The sequence below is a fragment of the Chenopodium quinoa genome, unplaced genomic scaffold (assembly GCF_001683475.1).
Source record: "Chenopodium quinoa cultivar QQ74 unplaced genomic scaffold, ASM168347v1, whole genome shotgun sequence".
Taxonomy (NCBI): Eukaryota; Viridiplantae; Streptophyta; class Magnoliopsida; order Caryophyllales; family Amaranthaceae; genus Chenopodium; species Chenopodium quinoa.
In genome coordinates, this window is record NW_018744062.1 from 1,895,726 (window position 1) to 1,907,749 (window position 12,024).

The 12,024-nt window shown below is 37.3% G+C and overlaps 3 protein-coding genes across 4 annotated transcripts; 2 read left to right on the forward strand and 1 right to left on the reverse strand.

Annotated features, from left to right (window-relative positions):
* The first annotated feature begins 1,954 nt into the window (after positions 1 to 1,954).
* LOC110690800 lies at positions 1,955 to 2,536 on the forward strand. The gene has a single exon (XM_021867687.1). It carries the CDS (start codon positions 1,955 to 1,957, stop codon positions 2,534 to 2,536), a length of 582 nt encoding a protein of 193 aa, XP_021723379.1.
* A 1,168-nt stretch (positions 2,537 to 3,704) lies between these two features.
* LOC110690801 lies at positions 3,705 to 4,340 on the forward strand. Its single transcript, XM_021867688.1, has one exon. The coding sequence runs from the start codon at positions 3,705 to 3,707 to the stop codon at positions 4,338 to 4,340; it is 636 nt and encodes a 211-aa protein (XP_021723380.1).
* A 695-nt stretch (positions 4,341 to 5,035) lies between these two features.
* LOC110690754 (unknown protein 1-like) lies at positions 5,036 to 7,096 on the reverse strand. 2 transcript variants are annotated; one of them, XM_021867648.1, is made up of 2 exons: positions 6,856 to 7,096; positions 5,036 to 6,210 (listed from the first exon to the last, which is right to left on the reverse strand). In XM_021867648.1, exon 2 carries the CDS (start codon positions 6,148 to 6,150, stop codon positions 5,404 to 5,406), a length of 747 nt encoding a protein of 248 aa, XP_021723340.1. In that variant the 5' UTR covers positions 6,151 to 6,210; positions 6,856 to 7,096; the 3' UTR covers positions 5,036 to 5,403. The 2 variants fall into 2 exon arrangements, with proteins under 2 accessions (XP_021723340.1, XP_021723339.1); XM_021867647.1 differs by having other exon boundaries at positions 5,036 to 6,151; positions 6,856 to 7,093.
* Positions 7,097 to 12,024: the final 4,928 nt, after the last annotated feature.

The following is a 12,024-nucleotide window of genomic DNA, read 5'->3' on the forward strand; positions in this document are numbered from 1 at the left end:
TAATCTCCTTATTTACATATATCTGACACCTAATAATTTAAAAATTTTCAGTGTCAACACTACCAAAATTACTTTATTGTTTATATTAAAAAGTCAATTAATCTATTTAGAATTATACTAGATTAGACCCGTGCGATGCACAAATTACAAAATTTTTGAAATAAAATAGCTTATTTATTTTATTTATTTTATAATTTTATTGTATATACTTATAAATTAAATCATAAAAAATATGAAGCTATCATCATAAATTACATGAGTAACAAAATATAAAAATAAAAGCCAATTTCTAGGTAGCAATTTATTTATTCCAACCAAAAATAAAATTTATTTATTTATTGACACAGTCAAAAGATTGAAATGAAAATGATTAAAAATAAAAAAAATAAAAAACAATTCAAAAAATAAATAAAAAAACAAAATATATATGACATCATAAGTGCATTTGGCGGGAAAAAATTTCATGAGAAAGTGACACATATACATTTGATAGAGAAGATGATGTCAGCAGACTTCTGTTGTAGTAATAGTTAATAGATGTCGATTTAAGTGTAACACTTAAAAACACAAAGGGAGTAACAAGGATGTCATTATGTTGGGCCTTATCTAGAAGCTATAGCCTAGCGTAGACTAGTTCAGTTGTATACCTAATGTACGGTATAAAAAATAAAGGAAAAATGGAAATAAAAATCGAATCCTTCACAGTTTCACTCGTCTGCCCTTAAAAACCCAACCTTTTGATTATCCCATAAAAATCTAACCTCTACCCCATATCTTCATCTAAAAATCCCTTTGACTTTTAACCTGTTAAATAGATTAAATTGATTTTTTTGTTTTAATTCTCTCACACTTTCCCTTCTCACTCCTCCTCTTTCTTTCTCCTCTCTCCTTAAAACGAAAATCAACAGCGTGTCCTGCTACCGTCATCGGAAAACACCTTCCTCCGATCACTTCCCCTTCCTCTAGCGACGAATTCATCGAAGCCGTCCTCTTCTTGACTAGCGACTTCATCGATTCAACTCACTCCTCTTCATCTCCCAATTCTTATTGTCATACCTTACAATTCCGCCCTCAATCCGAAATCCTCACTGCTCTTCCCAACGACTGCTTCAATCGGAAGATTTCGACTCAATATTCGTCGATTTTGAAGGCATTGAAAACCTAGCCTCGGCCCCGAAAATCACACCCCTAGCCCCGACAACCTAGTCACCACCCAAAGTAAACATCAACCACCGAACACCCCCACCACAAAAACCTCAAATTCACCAACCCTATCCCATCAAAGCCCCCTTCATTTCGTTTTTTGGTGTGGTTTTGGTTGGCTGTGATGGTGGAGTTGGAGGAGATGTACGACAGCTATCGGGGTTGCTTGCTAGGTGCGGTGTTGGAGATGGAAGGTGTTGTCGTTGGCGTGATTGGTGGTCAGGTGTTTGAGTAGGTGGCGGGGGGTTGTGGGTAAGGGCTTAGATTTTTATTTCTTTTAATTTTTTTTAATAATTAAAAAATAATAGACCTATTAATAGCTGACACGTGGTATATAACTTATAAAAACCTTTCATCAATAGATAATGGATCTTTAGATGAGGATAGGGAGGTAAATGTTGAATTTTTATGGAATAAGTAAAAGATTGAATATTTTTAAGGGAAAATTAGTAAAAGGTTGAATTTTTAATTTCCAATTTCCCAAAAATAAATAAGGAAAGTATATTTTGTGATATAGGTGGGAGGTTATAAAAGGAAAGGAATGCATGAAATGAGAAAGTCGGCATAGTGGACAAGAATAGTGAATTAAGTCCTCACAACGAGTTAGGAAAGTGTTTAGTGGCGTTATAGAAGGAGAGGCGTCTGAGTTGGAAATTGGAAACACAAAGAGAAACAGAAAATTCCGAAATTGGAGAATATAAAAAATTGAGAAAGAGAAAGCAAATGAAAAATTGAATATTGAATATTGAAGATGGATGAAAAGCGGCGTAAGAGGAGACGGTGTTGGTTGGTGGCGTTGGGCGTGGTAATCGGGTTGGTATTACTAATTTCAATATTAGGAGGCACAGTGTTTAAGGCGAAGCGGCCAGTGACAACCGTGAAGTCCGTCTCCCTCCACGACATGGACGTATCCTTTGATGCCCTGAGAATGAAAGTCCACCTCAATGTCTCTCTCGATGCTTCCATTACTGTAAAGAATCCTAATAAGGTCGGACTCAAGTTTTCTGATAGCTCCGCCTTTGTGGATTACAGGGGTCAGATGGTTGGACAAGCTCCCATTCCCGCCGGTCAGATCTCGGCTGGGGAGACCCTGCCTATGAACCTTACTCTCACTCTTATGGCCGATCGATTTCTTTCTAACTCTCAGGCTGTCATTTCCGACCTTCTTGCCGGAACTCTGCCTCTTACCACGCGTACGCGCATCTCCGGCAAGGTCACGGTATTGTTTGTAAAGATTCATGTTGTGTCTTCTGCCTCTTGTAATCTCAATATCTCCGTCTCCACGCGATCTATTTCCGACTCCGATTGCACCTACAACACTCGTTTATCTTGATTTTTTTTTTTTTGGTATCAAAGTGGTTGCGATTTTGATACTATTAGGTTTGTCTATTGTTTTACTTAGCTACTGAGTAATTAATTAATGGATCATTAGTTACTTTGAGGGAGCAGAATATCGCACGTATATTTATTCATGTATTCACTTCACCTTTTTAATACTTGTATTATTATCTTTTTAGTACTGTAATTGAAATATCTTTAATTGATAATTGTCGTATTTGATTATTGATTCTAATTTCGACGAGGTAGGCCAGGATATCTTTCACCAGCATTAACAAGTTTCTATCTTAGATAAGTTGCCTTGCACTTGTTAATTAATACTGACAGCTTCAGTGATAATTATCATCTGTCTGTCTATCTTAAATTTAATGAAAGAAGAATCGACCAAACATAGGAGGTGCTACTTTCTAACAAGTTTTACTAACCTACTTTTCTAAAGTTGTTAGGACTCTTGTGAGATGTTTCACTTATGCCTTCAAACAAACGATCCCTTACCAATTATATTGGGCTTCGGACTTGTTTTAGTCTCCCATCCAAAAATAAATCAGCAATTACTCTGTATACAATTTGAATTTGGTATCAACATATTAATTAGTACTGTAAGATTTGTTTAAGTTTGACTACGGTAAAAGACTGGCATTTTGAGCAATAAATGGCTCGATGCCTACTCGTACTGTAGTTATTAGTCGGACGATTTGGCAATCAAGAAAACCGTGTTTGTTGAAACTCAAAGTTGTGAATTCTGACCTCAACACAGCGCATACTTACAAGTTAGGTTGTTGAGTAATGAATTTCCTAGTAAAGGAAGACTTGGTATTCAAAGAAAGTGACTTGATACCCAAAAAGTGCAGTTATGTTTGCACGAATCATCAGCTTTCTGTAATCACCCACAAGATACATTCCAGTGGGGTATCAGCATTTAAGAAGACGGGGTTGTATGGTAGTAGTTGGTTAGCTGGGCAGTTGAGGCTCAGCATTTAATCATAATTTCAGTATTTTACCTGTATAACTAGATTACAAACTCTAAATTACAACACAAGGAGTATATGTCATCACATTGTCTGCTGAAACTCTCATCTAGTACTCGATCTATAAACAACTCTTTATTTAACTCCCATTTCGTGCTTTGATCATCCTTTTCATATAGAGTATACGCTCCTTCAATGAAAACTTTCAACACTCAGGAAACCGCTACGGCTCCGCCTCTATCTCATCCAAAACAGAGACGGAGGAGGTGTAAGTTTGCTGTTCTGGCCACTCTTCTGCTCTTGTTAGCAATAATAATTGTAGGGATTATCTTAGGAGTGACGGTTTTTAAGGTTAAACCTGCAAGGACTCAGGTGGCGTCTGCTTCCTTGGAAGGTGTTGCTCCCAGGATTTCTTTCCCAGCCATAAAGGTAGAGCTAAATATCACTCTCAACCTCACTCTCCTGATTCAGAACCGCAATCATGCCAGCTTCAAAAGTGATCAAGGAGAGGGTGTATTGCTGTATCAAGGGGACCGGGTTGGGGATACTCAGCTTCATCCCGGGCTGATTCCTGCGAGGGGTACATCCACTTTGATTTGCCTTCTTACTGTCGAGGTTGATAGGTTTGCGAATTCAGGACTGACATCCCTCTTCAGCAACATAGCTGACGGAGAGCTACGCTTGGAAACCAAAACCAGGATCCCAGGCAGGGTGACTATTCTGAAAATCTTCCATAAGCATATCGTCTCTGCCTCTGATTGCCAGATTGTAATCGGATTTCCAGATCTGAAAATAAAAAGTCAAGACTGCAAGAACCACAACAAATTTTGACTTCCTGTTAGCTTTTGCTGCTATCCTTATGTTGTTAAAATAGAGAGACAGTACCCTTTTGTACATAAAAACATAATTACAGTTCTTGGCACCTCGTACTTGTTTGATACTTTATATTAAGTACAACTTTTTTGGTTTTTAATGATTCTTTCGCTCTTTTAGACTTTATTATCTCACTTTCTTGTACTCCGTAGTAGTTTTACTCAGTAAACAGTTTAACAATTCAGGTAAAAAGCACCAACTACATTTGGAGTCAGTGTGTCTTTTCTGTATGGCCAACAGCTACAGTATGCAAAGAAATATTTGGTGGATGAACAACTAGCCTTATTGTGAAATTTGATCCATGTTCTGAACATGTTAAGTGTACAAATGGTGCCTTTTCACGGGTTTTTAAAAGCAGCTTTTATGTAACATATGCATGTGCTATGAATGATAAGAGCAAGAATCTATGACATTAAAAATGTGTTGCCAAGAGTGGTATAAAAAATCACATGTGAGAAGAAGACAACCATCAATGCTGCCAAGTGAGGTACTCTGTATAAGAAATTCCATGTTTGAGAAAGGCAACCAATCTCAACTTGTGCCTCCGCTATCACTGGTGTTTCATAAGTAATTCTAACGCTGGTGTTTCATAAGTAATTCTAACGCCTACATAGTTATACTCTAGTGTACTCAAATACCATGATATCAGATAATAATGCCATAAAAATGCAGCAACTTGAATACACACTTAGACAGTAGACTAACGTTCAAAGCTGTGAAGCCTACAAGGGCCATAACAATAAAGAAGAAAACTTCCAAGAGAACTGAAGCACTTGAAGATATTTGCTCAAAATGATTGTCTGAAACAGCTGTACAAGGGCATGATAATCTAACACCTCTCTAAAGGGTGAATCACTAAAACTAAGAGGTGAACATACAGGGATCTAGAATACACATACAACAGTAAACGACTTGCAACCCTTGGAGTCAGCAGTATGTGCAGATATGCTTGCGTCTGTGGAGCATTAAACAATAAGTCAGTATAAAAATCCAGGCTTCTCTGCCTAACATCTGAAAGTAACTAAAATTCAAGCTTCCTGCACAGTGCCACGTCAATTATCCTTGACTTATTGACTGCAGCCTTCATAGGAGCTCCAGGGCATGTCTCAGCAACTCCCATCAGGGGAGGTGGAGAGGTTGGTGTATGAAGATTCTCCAATTCCAAATGCTGATTTTCAGCAAAAAACTCCTCTGACTGCTTCAAGATAATGGCTTCCAGAAGAGTTTCATAAACAGACTCCAGCAACAACTTCTCTGTCAATATATCTGCATTTTCGCTATCACCCTTTGATACTAGAAAATTGTCAAGGTCATCAAAATTTAGCCTTCGAGCAACAATTTTCCGAGACTCTTTCACATGCTTTTTACCTATAGGAGCGAGAAGCATCTCATCAGGACCTGGGGCAAATGGATCGAAAACTCCCTCATTTGGTGTGCGAGGGCTACCATCAAGACCTAAAGCCACAACCTCTTCATTTATTGGGGAATTGAAGCCATCCACATTTGGAAATTGAGGAGATTCAACCGACAATGGGGAGCTGGTCACAAAAACAGAATCCCCATTTTTTCTGCAAGAAATGGGTGTAATTGGGCATAAAGCAACTCCCTTTACATTGCCTTCACTACCATTTGTTGTTGGTGAACCACTATCTTTCAAGTGAGATGATACACTTCCGTTGGCCTTTGCACAAGATTCTAAAGACTCCTCGCAGACACTATCTTTTTCCACTGATTTCTCACGAATCTCTTGTGCATCCATACCTACCATACTATTTCCGGAGAAAAGAAACCGATTAACTAATTGCACGACATCACAATTCACAGAAGCCTAAAAAAAACAAACAAACGCAATACATTACCAATTACAATAGGAGTCCTTAACTATCAAAACATAAGAATTCGGACATTAAGCTGCAATATGTCACTATCGCTTTTATTACTCCAATTTGTAAACTAACTACAATTAATTTTACAAAAATGAAATTTATTCTTTTAAGTACTAGTATATACAGATAACTAGATAAGCGCCATTTCACCAAATAATTTAACTTCATAAAATTTCAAGCTTAAACCCGGAAATGGAGATTCAAGAAGGATTTAATTTGAAGAGGGTTGTTTACAGAGACCAATCTCAATAAAGAATCCAAATTTACTTAAAAATAAAATTAAAAACACAGGAAGATTGCATCTCATAGAAACAGGACAATATCACCAATTAGATTAGAGAGCATAAAGTTTATTTTTTAAAAAAATTGAATTAAAAAAAACACAAATTTGTCACACAAAAGATCAATGATTCATACATTCAAATAGAGATATAAAGAGAATAAAAGGGGGAGGGGACATGCAGGCAGATCAATTTGGGGGAAAACCCCAAAAGAAAAAAAAGGAAAAAAAAAAAAACCCTAGATTAGATTAAATTAGAGCAAGAAAGAGGGTATATATAAATGAAAAAGACAAAAACAAGGTTTACCTCCAAAAATGAGTAGAGCGGGAGGCAGAGGAGTGTAGGAGAGAGAATCTGGGTGTGGAGGACAGAGAGAGAGAGAAAGGGAAGGAAGAAAGGCAGTAGTAGCAGCAGCACAAAAAGGTGGCGGGGAGGAAAATGGGAGATTTCTGAAACTTTAACCGCGGCCACTTTATATATTGAGGCTTTTTTTGCTCCAAATTCCTTCTTTTTGGTGTTTTTATTTTAAGCTATAAATGTGTAACATTTTCAAAAAAGAATTCCACTCACCCATGACATGAGTCCACAAGGCCCAATATCAGTTGTTGATCCAACTTTTAATTCAACAACTAATTTTTGGGCTCGGGCAATGCCCCGGAATTATTACATGAAACTGATTAGTAATATATGTTGTAATTTATGATTCAATTTTCTTCTAATTAAATTTGTTGTTCATATTGTCATTTGTTACATATTAATATTTTGTATTCAAAAGATCACATAAAAAATCACATAATTTGGTGGCAAGACAATTAGTTCTAGAATTAGAGGTTGTGAGTTCAAATCTTGTGGTGAACTATTTTTTTTATTATTATAAGTGCATGATATAAGAGAGAGCCACATGGCGTTATGAGTAGTTGTATGGGTGACGTGGCGTAGTGAGGAGAGTTTACGTGACACGTGGACGTTGTTAGAAACGCCTTTTTTAATATATGGAAATTTTAGATTTTAACACCTCTCAAAAACGTAAAAATTGATTTAACACCCCTATAAAAAAAATGGATTTTAACACCAGATAAATTTTAAAAATTTGGTATTACCATCACTTAACTGATTCCGTTTAGGAATTCGCTAAGTGGGTCCATAAACCACGTGTCGTGTTATTATTGGCCAAAAAAAGAAAAAAAAATTAAAAAAAGAAAAAAAAAACTAAAACTATCCAGCCACTACCACAGCGCCACCCTCGCGCCACCGCCGCCCTCCCCCAACTCACCACAGCCCTCCCCGAAACCACCACCCGTGTCGCACCACCACCCCCAACCCACCTTAACCCTCCCCCTCCCTTTCCCGCAACCGTATCACCCCCCAAAACCACCAAACCTAAAACCCTTATTCCCCAAAGCGGCCACGAATCTGGCCACAAATGGCCGGTTTTGGGGATTAGTGGCCTTAACCGGCCGATTTGGGCCTTTTTAAGGCCGGATTCGTGGTCGTTTAGGGGGGGCGAGGGTTTTGGGTTTGGTGGGTTTTGGGGGCGTTACGGTTGAGGGAAAGGGAGGGGGAGGGTTCAGGTGGTTAGGGCTGGTGGTGCGACACGAGTGGTAGTTTCGGGGAGGGATGTGGTGAGTTGGGTGGAAGGCAGGAGTGGCGTTGTGGTGGTGGCCGGGGTAGTTTTAAGTTTTTTTTTTTAATTTCTCTTTTTTTTTAACAAATAAAATGCTGACACGTGTTACTGTGGGCCACACTTAACGGAATTTTTGGATGAAAACCGTTAAGTGGTGGTAATACCAATTTTTTGGAAATTTATCTGGTGTTAAAATCTTTTTTTTATGGGGTTGTTAAAATCAATTTTCGCGTTTTTGTGAGGTGTTAAAATCTAAAATAACCTTAATATATATATATATATATATATATATATATATATATATATATATATATATATATATAGTGACCCTCTTAGCTAATTTCTATATGGTGACAAGGAAATTTTTATATTGTGACAAGGAAATTTTTATTCTGTAAAGTGATACCTAACTTTTTAATAATACACATAGTGACCCTCTTAGCTAATTTCTTGGCTAGCTCATCATTAAACACTTAATTAATAATGTGAGAGGAAATAATAGTAGTATTGAGGATTCGGACCAAGACAACAGTGGGATAGAGGATCGGGATTAAAAAGTAATAACGTGAGAGGAAAAAAAAAGTATAAGCGAGTTTGGTTGGGAACCCTATAAGGATAAAGAAATAATATTACCTCCGTTTCATATTATTTGCAACGATTTGACATATAGTAGAGATGAAAAAATGTTTAATCGTTGCAAATAATATGAAATGGAGGTAGTATTAACATGTATTTTTTTGGAAAAATTAAAACTAATAATTCCACCTTTGGCTCATCTTCTCAAAATAATCCCAACTTTGCGTACAATGGAAACAATCCCACCTTTATACCCCATTTTCTCAAAACAAGACTTATACCGATTTGTGAAATTGGTAATATGTTTTAGAAGGTAATATGACACGTATCACCTTCTTATTAGGTTTTATTTACTTTTTTCGTTCTTTTATTATTGCACCATAGAGGGTGATAACACATTTTTTATAGTGGGATACAGGAAGAGAGAGAAAGGTAAAAAATACAAAATTATCCATGTGATGTAAACATAAACTAAAGAATAATGCCTTAAAATTAAGGGGTATATTGGGTGTTTGTAGTGTGAATAAAGATATTTTGTTTCTTAAAATGAATATGCTGCAAAGCCTGCAATATTTGTGAAGCTTCCTTAAAAAGCAAGTGGTGCAATAATTAAATAATAATAATAATAATAATAATAATAAGGATTTTTTGTGAAAAACTACCTTTTATATACAACTTTTTGTGAAAAACTACCTTTTAAAAAAAATATTGTAAATGACTACCTCTTTTTAAAAAAATGTTGTAAATAACTACCACTTGCCGGAATCTTGCCGTTGACTTTTAATTCCGACATTGACTAGACCATCCCCACCCCCTCCGCCTCCCTTTACTAAATTTCGACCACCACCCACCCCCTCCACCTCCCTTTTCCAATTTCCGATCACCGCCACCCCTGCACCCATCCTTGTAGCCATCCCTTACCCCTTATTGCAGCCCTCACAATCGGACCACCCCCACTTCCTTTTTCGACATCCATTTCCGGCCACCCCTCAAACAAATTATCAATTTTCTGATTTCCGGCCCCAAATACTTCGAAACCCCTCAAACAAATTATCAATTTCTAGCCAAATTTAATCTCACCCACCATATCTCACCCTCAAAATCCCGCCCACCCTCCTTCGGCCCCCTCGAAAACCTTACCCTTTTCAATTTCTGGATTTGGGGGTTTTTTTTTTTTTTGAATTTCAGGTTTCAAAGACATTGAAGGTTGGTTTTAATGGTGGTTGCGGGGAAGAAGGGGTAGGGACGACTAAATTAAAGGAGGTTTGCAAGAAGGGGTAAGGATGGATAGGGAAAAAGAGGGCTTGTAGGGGGTGGGGATGGTCGAAAATCGGGAAGGAAGGCGGAGGGGCAACAAGCGCAATTTTCCGGCAGGGGTATGGGTAGGGGCAGTCTGAAACTGGACAAAGGGAGGGGGAGTTGACGGCGAGGGGGTGGGGGTGGTCGAAAACTGGAAAAGGGAGGAGGAGGAGGGGTGGGGGTGGTCGAAAACGGGAAAAAGCCGCCAAGTGGTCTAGTCAACGCCGGAAAAGTAAGTCAACGGCAAGATTCCGGCAAGTGGTAGCTATTTACAACATTTTTTAAAAAAGAGGTAGTCATTTACAACATTTTTTTTAAAAGGTAGTTTTTCACAAAAAGTTGTATATAAAAGGTAGTTTTTCACAAAAAATCCTAATAATAATAACCCTTCTTCTTCCTTCTTCTGTTTTAAGTAAATGCTTTGCCGGAGCAGCTACCTACTAACCAACCGAACCCAACCACTCACCGGAACAACCGAACCCAACCACTTGCCGAAACAAATCAGACCCAGTCACCAATTCCCTCCCCTATTAGCCCCTCCTTCTCCCGTCAAACTAGCAACCCGCAGACCGGACCTAGTTGTCCGCCAAATCAACCTAATCCAGCCACATATCGAAATTCCCCTTCCTCTTCCCCTTTGTTAATTCCCTTTCTTGCTGGACGTCGGCTTCAACAAAATAACTATCTAATACCATTATTGTAAAGCCATTCACACACAATAATGGTTTTGTAAAGCCATTCACCATTCACCGAAACCACCAAAAATCATATAATATTCACGCGCCATCAACCGCAAAAACCGACAACGCACCTCACCAGCGGCGTTGCTCCACGATTTATTCAACCCAACTTATAGAGTATAGTGGACCAACTCAACCAAAAGCTTAAGCTGATAGTTGAGTTAGTCCACTAACATGGTATCAGAGTCAGCGTGACACAAAGGTCACGGGTTCGAATCTCATCCGCCCCTCCTTCAAAGTGGAATTAATTCGCACCAGGCCAGGTATGAGTAGGCCTGTGTTGCATCCACATTTCAATCCCAAAGGGCCTTTGTAATACCCGTATATTTATTAAATAATTATTTTGATAATTTTTTTGTAAGTATAATTTTGTAAATGATAAAACATTGGTAACCCTATTTTATTTTAAGTAGAACTCTATTATTTAGAGGTATACATAAACCCTAAAATATGCTATTTTTTTTATCAAATTCTTTACGGAGTATCGAGTGCAACTGTGAGCCAGATATATACCTTTTATTCTTCTTATTGATTGTTTGGGTTTATGCGTTAATCAAGCAAGCTGCACTTGATCTTTCCTTTCCACCTCATCATGAATTTATCCTCATGCATAATTAAAACTCCAAGTATCATTTATTCATTCTCATGACTATGGTAATATGTATATCTGTTCGTATTTTATATTGTTTCGTCCATCAATACACCATGTTTTGGCTTTTCGAAAGGTAATTACACGAAACTTTGGACATGTTTGATATTTCTTATTATTATGTGTGATATGATTTATTATTTGCACTCTATATTATTATTATGTGTAAATTTTATAATTGTAATTCGTGTGATCAAGTTCGTATATATATGATTGATTGTTGGTATTATATGATTTGATTGGATATGAGTATCATATTACTTTTATTAAATATGATTATTGATTATGTTTTATTCTAGGGTTCTAATGTTGTTTCTATAGGGAGTATTTTATCGAGATTTTAGGGTTATTAAGGTAGAGTATTATTTTTGGGTTGAGATTTGATTATATTTGGGTTATTAGTATTTTTTTTAAGAGTTGAGATATTGTGATCGAATTGTCATGTTATTTGGGAACTTGTGCCATTGTGGAGTTATTATTAAATTATGAATGGTTATTTGATCGAGTTTGAGATCAAAAGGTTGAGAATTATTATTTTATTCTTGGTTTGAGGCTCGGCGTTATATAACTTAGTCCTTGGCTTGTTG